An 11,406-nucleotide genomic window follows, 5' to 3' on the forward strand; every position below is an offset into this window, starting at 1 on the left:
TAAAAGAAGAGCAGAACTGCAGAAGCAAACAAATTCTTACAACGTCTCCTAAATTAAGTATATTTGATGGCACTTCAAGAGCCTACATCAATCCTATCTAGAGGATCTGCCTCCAAGGACAAGGATTCCAACCAGCAACATGACACCATTCCTTCAGATAGATTTCTTCCCTGCTCCTTAGAAATGAGACATAAGGCCTCTGCTTGCCATTTCTACTGGTATGTGGAACGTCTGATACTTTTTGCTATATATTCAACAGAGAGTACACTTGTAATCAGGATAACTTAAGATCAGTGCATGTTCTAAAAATCTTATTGTCAAGCCAAGGTCCCCACAAATACCTTTCCACAGGAAAGGAATACATAATTTTAGTATAATCAGCTAGTAAAATAAAGCTGAGCAGAATTATCCTCTGTATTCACTTATGCATGAACCTTTTGGCAACTGTAACTTTGCAATTCACAAGTCAGAGATGGGATAATTGCATTTTCTTAAGGGAACTGTGTAACCCCATAAACAAGGTGTTGACATTGCTTGTAACAGGCCATGGGCCTCATGTTAAGCTAATAACCAGGCCTCTGGACTTGCCTTGGCCTGCCTGGAGCATTGTTTTAGCTTGTCCAACTCTAACAGCAATTATCTAAAGATCAAGTGACTTATCTAATTTGTATGGCTTTTACTTAGCTTCGGACACTTGTGCGATATAAATATATGTAAAACCAATAGGTGTTACATGTAATATATATAGAATATATATATGTAACATATATAAGCAAATTCTGATATTTAAATATTGTTTATGTATAAGCTGTGTGTATTTTATATATAAATATTTATAAAAATAGGGTGTTACATCACACAACTGTCCGAAGCTAAGTAAAAGCTATACTTAAGTACACATGCACACACAGGCTGTATATACAAGTAAGAGGGGGGGGGTGTGTATTTTTGTAGCTAATAGATATCAGTAACAAGTAGTTATTCTGTAGGGAATGAATTACCCATGACCCCAGAATAAAAAGCTGCGTAGAGGAGCACAAGCAAAGAACGACAGCAGAGGCCTTGACAATAAAGGCAAAGGATACCGTCAGAGGCCTCAAGGCTATAAACAACTCACCAACTGCTAATTGCTAGTCAAAGGAAACCAGCTTTGAGAACTGGGCAAAAACAGTTTGGGGGATAACAGAACAAAGAAGCAGCATCCAGCATATGTAAAACACAACGTATATACAAGTAATTCAAATGTAACATGGAAATGCAAAGTAATGAAAAAAGAACGAAGCACAGAGTATGTTAGCAAACAGAAATAATCTCAAGAAAACACAACAGTGAATAGGAGGAAACCATCAACACTGTACATCTCCATAGGAAGGATTCCCTCCACCACTCAGTCTCCCATTCCCTGTTCTTCCCTGCCCATATTTTAATAGGTTTTGGCTTTCTAACAAGTATTAAGCAACTCACTGTAATTTTTTACATGATGTTGTTCTTTAGGTTTCTGATATTGCACCTTTAACATTATGGTATAGAGGGAATCACTAAAATTTCATTGGCATTTACTGCTTATCTACCTGAAAGGAGGTTGTAGCAAGGTGGGTGTCAGTCTCTTCTCCCAAGTAACAAGTGATGGGACAAGAGGAAATGGCCTCAGGTTGCGCCAGGTGAGGTTCAGATTAGATATTAGGAAAAATTTATTCACGGAAAGGGTTATCAAGCATTGGAATAGGCTGCCCAGGGAAGTGGTTGAGTCACCATCCCTGGAGGTATTTAAAAGACGTGTAGATGTGGCGTTTAGGGACATGGTTTAATGGTGGACTTGGCATTGTTAGCATAATGGTTGGACTCAATGATTTTAAAGGTCCTTTCCAACCTAAATGATTCCATGATTTTTTTATTTTTTTTTTAATTAAAAACAGTCCTTTGATGATCATGGTAACTTACTGTCTTTAGGCTTTGCGTTTTTACACTTTAAGCATCTTGACCACTTGTGGGTTATAGGTGATTTTTCTTAAATAAATGCCAGGAAATTCCATACAAGCTTAACATTTCATGGACTAAAACACTGACACATTTACTACAACAAACTGTACTGGACACTGTGCATGTAAAACAGTGAACTGTTGTCCTTACACCATACACGACACAAAGTTGCAAACTGCTACCACAATATACAGGAAGTTAACAACCACATTTGTATATGCTGTATTAACCGTATCCTCATTTGAAGATTTTCAGTTCTAGTGTACTTAACAGCTTTGTGCATGAGCAAGAGTTAATTTAGGAAGTTCATGTTTGTTTTCTGTTTGCTCACTTTTTATAAACTCTGAATTAATATTTTGCATTCTAAAATGCAAAGGGGAAGGGTCACCTCCCTCAACCTGCTGGCAATACTTTGTCTAATGCAGCCCAGGATACCATTCGCTGCCTTTGCCGCAAGGGCACACTGCTTGCTCGTGTTCAACTTGGTGTCCACCAGGACCCCTAGGTCCTTTTCTGCTAAATTGCTTTCCAGCTGGGTGGCACACAGCATATATTGGTACATGGGATTGTTCCTCCCCAGGTGCTGGACTTCGCACTTTCCTCGTTGAACTCCATGAGGTTCCTGTCAGCCTATTTCTCCAGCCTGTCGAGGTCCCCCTGCACAGCAGCATGACCAGGATTTCTGTGCTCCAGCTACATGGTTAATTCTGCACTGACATTGATGAGGCATTGCTTTCTGATAGATTTTCAGCAGCAGAACAAACCAATTTCAGCCAACAAAGTCAGCAAGTCAGAAAACCACCAGATACATTTGCATCAACATACAGACTTCACTGCACAAAGCATTTCAATACCAGCTTTGTTCAGAAGAACCTTTCAGAGCAACCATGCTCCCTCAGGCTTGCAAGCAACCAAGGAGCTTATGAATTCTTTCAGAAATTGACTTATTTCAGTGTAGCATTTCAGTTGAAGATCCATCCATGTAAGCAATTCCTTTGTCACCTCTCATTGGTCTGCCTCTTCTCAGACATTCATTCATCCAAATAGAGCACATACAATTGCCTGGTTTTGTTGAATATGGGTAACTTCATAAACAAACAGGTCTGTTCAGAATTTGACTACCTGTACTTTGTCCAGGAAGAGGTGTCATACCATTACAAATTAAGTACTTCTCTAATTCTAGGGGGGGTGGAGGGGGTGGTAAAAACATCTTTCTTTCTTAGGGCTCCGTGCAAAAGCACCTGAAGCACTGAAAACTTCAGTCTTAAAACTACTAGCAAGGAAAACAAAGGTCAACATGTTATTTCAGTTCAGGGCAATTTGAGATGTATGGTATCTGCGAAATTCTTCGCAGCCCTACATAATGAATGTATAGACAAAATCTAAGTAGAGTCATGATCACCGTCAGAACAGGCAAGAGTCTGCCAATGCTACAGACTTTCATTCTTCAGTTGTAAAGAACTCCTACTATTTCTAACAAAGTCTCAATCCTGCATGCTTACTTCACCTGCTGTATCAAGCCAAGAATATCCATTTAACACAAGTAAACCAAGATTTGAAAAGTGTATTATTACTGATCAAGAAGAAAATACAAAACACAAAGAAATGCTTCATATCCATTTACCAAGCGAACGACCAGAGTCAACTAAGTATTCCTTTGTGCATTCATTGGTTGTGTTGTGCATGGTGTGTGTGTCCAGTCAAATAAATGTTTGCATTCATACTACAAAAAGTGAAAACCAGCCTCATCACAACCCATGTAAAGCCCATTCCAGTTGTTTGGGGTTTTTTTTTTTCTTCTTTAAAAAACGAAACCTACTACTGCTGTGCACAATCAAGACTTCTTAAAAAATGAAAGTTGCAATTTGCAGTTCAACTTTCTTACCACACATGTTCTGTTCTACAAGATCCTTTGCTACAAGCTGCAGCATCCAACCACTCATCCTCAGCCCTTCCACTTGTTTCAGTAACTGTGTCCTAACCTTTCTGCACATACTACTTCACTTAACTCAAATTCCAGGAGATGCTGTTTTCCACTTCTAACACAAGTGCTCCTTAGTTTGCGCTCAACTGAAACCGCCCTCATCTAACCTCGGATCTAGTTGTTTGCTTTTATTCCTCTAGCTGCTTTTTACAGTCAGAGATGTTCAACCCCTTGCCAGCCTGTGCACTTACACATTCCAAACTCTTCATTCATATTTTCCTCTTTGCTTACTAATCACTCCTTCACCACATCTTCACGTTGTCTCTTTCCAGTTTCCCTTCAGAAACCCAGAGGGTCTTTATGTTCAGAACTAAGGTAGAAAAAAACTTCAAAAAAATTAAAGTTGTCATCACATAGGCAAAAATTGGTATAACAATCTTCTGCTGTCCAAACTCCTTGATTTAATACCACCTCATGCACACTTAGTCATCAACCTAAGCCTAAAAAAAAAAAAGCAAATCCAAACTAAAAACTCCACCCTCTCCAAGTATCTCAACCCCAGCTTCAAATCAGCAGCCAGTATAACACTGTTGCATTTTTTTTCCTTGAAAGATTGTATCTACCTTCTTTAGTGGTAACAAAAACCTGTCAGGGACAAAGGAAGTGTTACTATTAAGTCTTACTTATAGGATGTCTCCTAAACAGTGACAGTACAGGACTGAAAAGGTTTCTCTCCAGACAAATGTGTTCAAAAGAACCAAACTACTTAGGGGATGAGTTCACTCAACACTCCAAGCTGAGCTTTCATACAGGTGCATAGCTCTGCTTAGAGGAAGCAGCACAAGCATTCGTTTCTTCTACCAACAGTAAGCTCCCAGACTCCAAGGTAATTATCTGACACTGGTGGCAACACATACTAGCATCTACGCCAGCAGTAACACTTGTACATTTCCTGCAGCCCAATTCTAACTCAAGTTTCTAAAAACAGGACTTAAATTTGCAATGTTTTTATAATTGTCCACAAGTTTTCCTTATTGCACCTCTGTCTTAGGCTGACCTTTTAATTTCAAGCCAAAATAACTCAGGTTTTTTTGAGGACATGGCTGGGAAGATATTTGCACATGACAAGATTCCTATAAAAGCTTTGCCAAAGAGCTCTAGAGCCTCCCCTAATTTGGGGAAGGAACATGAAGCTAAGGAGGTTATTCTAGTGTCAGTCCTACACCTTCTGCAGTCTCTTAAAATTCTTGCAAATTTGGCCTAGTTATAATTCAGGAAGCCATCTGTGCCAGGAGACTACTAGTCAGCTGCTAGAGTTCAGTTTCTTTGAAGATTCATTCCACCTGCACCAAAACAAGCACCATCCCTCAAAATACAGGCAACCAGATGCACAGGAGGCACATGGCATTCCAGCTGCAGAGCTGAACAAGATGTTCTGCTCTTGCTTGCTGGGATCACCATGGAAGCGAGCCTAAGATTAAGGCCAAATAGCCTCTCTCACTCTTTCCCCTTTCCTCTACACTGTACCCAAGCAGCAAAGCTAATGTTGAGGGAGATTAGGAGCAAAGCCAGGTACACAGCAGCATGCGAGGAGACAGGCTTCAGAACTAGGGAAAACAGGTAAAAGAACACAGGAAATAAAGTGAGAACAGGACATAAGATAAACTTTCCCAGAACCTGGAAACTATACCCATTATTCCCAACTTCAACTTTCTTTTCAGCCCCTGGATGAATAGCAGATTTATTGACAAAGTTTTTTTGTCAATAGCCCCTTTTAATAGCAACCCTGTGAATAGAATACTTGATAAATTCTACAGTGCAGCTATTCAACACTGAATACACGGTCAGTATAACAACTACAAAGATAATCTTTTGCCACAATACTATTTATCTACATACCAGTAGCTACCCAACTTACACTGGTCTTACTTGCTATTTTAGGCTACCAAAAGCAGCACCTAATCCCCAAAATTCAATACATTGCACTGTCACACACACATAATACAGCACGGAAAACATTTTAAAAAGCAAGCACACAACACCAAAACTTTATATGCTATCAAACTGCATTACATACATACAGAACAGTAAGTAGTTCTTTAAAAAGGAGGAGCAATGAGACTGTTTCACTCATTAGGTTCCTTGAAGAGGAAGATGTGAAGTTCTTCCAAAAACTGGGACATTCTGAAGCAATGACAAACTACATGGCAGAAGCATACTAACAATGACTGAGTTAACACTCCATCTGGACACCAGTTAAAATGTTTTCTCTTCCCTCAGTCTGGATAAAGAAAAACACATTTAAATAATCAAGTACTTAACTACCTTTGAAAACACAACCCTAGGTCAAACCTCTCTGAAACCAACTTTTGCGTAAGTTTCGGAAGGAGACCATAGTAAGCATAACCATAGTATATCCTTAGGAAACTTGTCCAAAAAGCAAAGACCTCAAAGTCGCAAGAACTATATTCCAAGGATGTTTCAGCCTCAAATATGAGCAAAGATGCTATATAACAGAAGTTGCAATCTGGGAAAAAAATTCACAGAAATGCACCACGGGTAAGATTTCAATGTATAAATACCCTATTTAGCATCTACAACTTAGTAGTATCCAATGTAACAGAAGGTCCAATTCTCTCTAAACTTTCCTCTAATTAAAAAAAAAAAAAAACCAAAAAAAACAATATTCACTGACTAACCAGATCCTCAACTTACTGTCAAGAATCTCTGGATTCTTAATGTAAATATTATTCAACTGAGTCTGAAAGAACTTGTACTAGGGCCTCAGTAACATTTAGAAAATGGGAAGCAGTTCACAAAGTAGCCTTCCTTGAGTTAACTGAAGGGCAGTCTTACACAATGACACATAGCCACAACTAAAATTCTCTCTGAGGCCCAAGCTGATTTGAGAAGTTAGCTGTGTCATCATGCCACATGCTCTATTAACTAACTATATCACTGAAATAAAAGCTGATAATGAAGTTTCCCCAACAGCAAGTACTTTTGGTTTCAGTTATGAAGAAGTGCTTTTGCTTTAACTGCATTTGATTTCAATTTAGCCAGCAAGTACAGAAAATATTTCCACACTGGCTAATTGAAAGGGAGCTAAAAGAGCAAGAATGTCTACAGAGATGCCACACGCAGCTCAGAGAACTGGGGCCACATGCCATCTAGCAGGAACATGGTCAGTCTACTCCAAAGGGTACCAACTTTGGGTCATTTTATACTAAAAAGTCTTTATATATATAAATAATATTTAAAATAATATATTAAAAAAAAAACACTGAAGACAGACAAGGCAAGAAAGACAGCACAGCCAACTCCTTTGCCAGGGTATGTAGAGACTCTTAGAATTCCCTTTTTCTGACACCTGTGCAAATGGATTTAGTTATTGTCAGGAAAAGGAATATTTTTAAAGTAAACTACCTCATGTTTCTAGCTATAACTAGTAATATTTTTAATTTTAGAAGACTATTTTAATAGTCGACTGCAGCACAGAACCCATTAAAAACAGACTTTAATTACACAAAAAGATTCTATGTATAAACAGAAGTCTGCTTCACATGTTTTTCCCTCAAAAGTGTTAGACTTGGGCATGCAAGTGTTCCCCTCTTACATTACCAAAAAGATAAATACCTTTACAAGAAAGTAAAAGAGTGCCTAAATTAGAAGCAGAACTTATCTGCAGAATTACTACCTTACTATTTGAAGATAAATACCAAACTCTACCAAACTGAAATTAAGTCTATCTCATGCTCCCATATGTGAAGATCTTTGGTCTCTCAATAAACTGATTCACCTTACCAATTATCAGAACATCACTAACAACTACAACCAAGAAATCATAAGCTAAAAAAGATACCACACAATTCTGAGACTGTACAATAGGAAATTTACATAAAACTGACTTTATTCTCAAGCTGATTTTAATTACAGGCCATTGGTATTCATTTAATTAAAGTACTAGACATAATTACACTTGACTGGCTGAAGCAACGGCAATGGGAAATACCACATTACAGAAGACATAGAAAATAAAAAATTGGCTTTTTCACAGACTGTTTTAAGGAGGTCACAATTGGTTACCAGTTTTGTTACTAATTTGAAGCTCTTACAGTTATTTCATTTAAAATATAACACTATTGTGCTGTCAATTTCATAACACTGGTTGTTCATACTGACTAGTTATTGCTCTCATTCAAATAATTTAAAGCCATAATTATATATTTAAGAACCAGGTCAAGTTTGTAGATTGCTGAACTTATATCTTATTGATAGAATTAAAAGGAGAGGACAACATAAAAAAAGGCTCAAATGAGAAAATAATACCATTTATTCTTCAGCATCCAAATGAAAATTCAGAAGAAAAAAAATTAACCTTTAATTCCTTCATGTGTACCTAAACATGTGAAATATTGATAAAATCTGCAGTTTTCAGGAATATCTGACTTCCCCCATTATAAACCCAAAGATATATTTCTGTGCATAAAGTAATGTCTATTTATTGCTTGGAAGAAGAGCATTTGATTGCCAAGTTAAAAATTATACTAAAAAAAATACATGAAGTTGACTACAGATCCTGACTGCAGCCTTCACAAACATTCTCACCTACCATGGACAGGCAGGTTTTGGATAGAGGTAACTTGGCAGAAAAAGCAGAAAATATATGGATGAAGTTATTTTTCTTTTTTAGTATTATTTTATAAAAAAAACAAAACTAGAAGTATCATGCTTCTGGAAGAAGTATCGATAGGAGAAATAACTTGGTAGTTGAGCTTGAAACTTTCTGTCAGAACAGTATTGGCTATTTAAGTTGGGAACATGTCATAACTTCTCTAAAATGCACACTTAAAAAAATCAACCTTGAAGTAATGTGAAATTCAACATTCCCAGTAAGCCTAACCTGCAGCACAACTGAATATTTCATCCAGCCTGCTCCCAGATCTTCATGGAAAGAGGACAGGCAGGAACAGGCTCAAGGTCTTCCCAGCAAATGGAGCCACCCTCCAGATCACATCTTTTCCAGGGAGTCCCCCTACTCTTTACCCCATCATGCAGTAGTCACACTATAAAAAGATGTTTCCAGGAAAACAATAGCCAGGAGCAGCCTGCCACAAACAAGAACTCCCCCGATGTATTTCCATGGAAAGGAGCAGGCTAAAGGAGGAAGACTCAAGTTCACAGCATAAATTGCTTGGAAAGTACTAGCCTTCTGTGTTATCACCTTTCAGACAAACAGTTTGGGAACACATGCACACACTCTGTAATAAATGATCATACAGTGAACCAGTACCTGCAAAGTTAATGCAACATACCCAAGAAGCATGACACCTATTGTGCACTCACAGATGAATTGAACTCGACAAAAACTAGGGTTATATGGTTGCAACGTACAACTTCTTACAAGACCAGAAAACAGGCCATGTAGCCCACACCGGCAACAACACATTCCCATTTTCTGCTCTTGCAGAATGAAGCCAGCAGACATGAGGTTGCCTGCTGTTTCAAGTTTACTACTACTAGGTGTAGAGTTATTAAAACCATGAAGATCCTTATGTGGATATGAGAAGAAACTACGTCTTGCAGGTTAGAATATCAAAGGCTAACAGATCGGTATCTTATTCAATAAATGGGAGAAAATGAAATACTGCACGGATCCTCAAGAGAGTTAAAAAAAAAAAAAACAAAACAAAACACACACACACACTCATACACACACCCAGAACAAGAAAAATGGTAGCTAACATTGAAGTTTGCCAGCTAAAAATAAAAAGCACAACTGCAGTACATTAAGCTTCTGATATAAGGCATCAACATTCTGATTCACCAATAAGCGAATCCTGTTCATACACGTCCCACAAAGATTATGTCTAGCTTTTCATCATGGAGTTGGTTAGCATCAACCAAGTATTGAAGAGAAATGCACAGACTTCGTTAAGTAAAAGATTTCTGTAACAAACCTATTTTCATAACTACCTTTCATGAAATTATATGATTTAAAAAACCTCATGCAAGATTACGATCTTCTGAAAACCTACACAAGATGATGAAATAAATGCTCCAGAAAAAAACATTCCACATGCAGCAATGCATGTTTATGTTTTGCCTGTCCCTGTGTTTCCACCACAACATAGATTCAAAGAAGTTGCAGTTCTATGAAGTAAGATGTACACCTACATGACACTAATCATACAGTAAGCCAAATAACAAAATCAGCTACAGTGTTTGTTATTAGTACAATTCAGACACAGGTTACTCTGTTAAAAGAAAAGGATGCAGAACTCTACAAATTTAATCTTTAAGGTAAACTAACAAAACCCTTTCATTCATTAGCTCTCATAAAGATAGTGAAAAATCAGTCAAGGAGAAACCACATCTCACCACTTTGCTACAGAAGTTCCCAAATAAAGTCAAGATTCTGCAAGTTGTATCTATACTCAATTTTTCTTCCAAACAAACATGCAGGAAATTAAAAGTTACATGTAAGTAGTTCAACAAGACTTACGGGAACATTTTAAGTGAAGCACTACAAGTACTCTAAGAACTAGTAGTGTTTTCACTACACTTTAATATGCAACAAACAAAGGAGAAGAGATCACTGTAGTATTCCCTGAAGCATTAGAGGTTTCTTCTCATTGAGTTTAAGTTTGTACTCAGATAAACACTTTGTGATGTTTTTAGAGAATCTTCAGCATGAACATTTGCCTGAATCCAACCTTAGAGTAAAACTATTTCAATTCATTAACCTGTCACATGTGGACTCACAAAAAAAAAAAAAAAAAACAAAAACAACCAAACACCACTCCTTAGAAATTGTTCAGGTAAGTAAAAGATATGTGGAAAAACAGTCTGAAGTAATCTACAATAACATGCCACAGAAGAAAAAGTTGCACCACAGTTTTAAGCAGCCTGGCCCAAAAGCCTCAAATAAACTAAGCATATGAAACCAGCGAACTGTTGATCTGTAACAGCACGTGTATTACTACGCAAAACACCACCACAACGACAAAAAGCACATGGCTTCTAACATAAGGGCAAAACACCTTTTCTTCTTAACACTGCAAGTGACAGCATAAGCGAGAACCGACCGGCTTGAGCAGAAGCCAGAGAGAAGACTTGAGAGAAGTCAGCCTTTACCTATCAAAGCCTGGAAAAGGTTACTTTGGAAGATGCTGATGACACGCTCTATGGAGTTTCGCAGCTGCCGGTCCTCCGCCTGGCTCAGCTTGGAGCGGTATTCCTCCAGGAGGCGCAGGGCTCGCTGGGTATCTGCAAGCGGAGACCAGACACACCGGTGACCCCGCCGCACCAGGTACGAGGACCGGGGATGCACACGCCGGGGACGCAACAAGCCTCCGCGGCCGGGACCGCCCCAGACCAGCCCCGCGGCTTCTTTGTTCGCGCCTGGGAGAGCGCGGGCGGGACCGTGCCCCTCGGCGGGCTCGCACCGCACCGCAGCCCGCGGACCGCCGGCTCCCGCCAGCCGACCCTGCCCGCCCGTC

At 38.7% G+C, this 11,406-nt stretch overlaps 1 protein-coding gene across 1 annotated transcript in view; it reads right to left on the bottom strand.

Annotated features, from left to right (window-relative positions):
- DLG1 (discs, large homolog 1 (Drosophila)) overlaps positions 1-11,406 on the bottom strand; it is a 175,067-nt gene that overhangs the window by 160,173 nt on the left and 3,488 nt on the right. The window contains exon 2 of the mRNA XM_010568436.1: positions 11,042-11,393. Within this exon, the coding sequence (XP_010566738.1) occupies positions 11,042-11,393 (352 nt within the window). The remainder of the gene's footprint in view (positions 1-11,041; positions 11,394-11,406) is intronic.

Source organism: Haliaeetus leucocephalus, unplaced genomic scaffold (assembly GCF_000737465.1).
Source record: "Haliaeetus leucocephalus isolate CR32 unplaced genomic scaffold, Haliaeetus_leucocephalus-4.0 Scaffold240, whole genome shotgun sequence".
Taxonomy (NCBI): Eukaryota; Metazoa; Chordata; class Aves; order Accipitriformes; family Accipitridae; genus Haliaeetus; species Haliaeetus leucocephalus.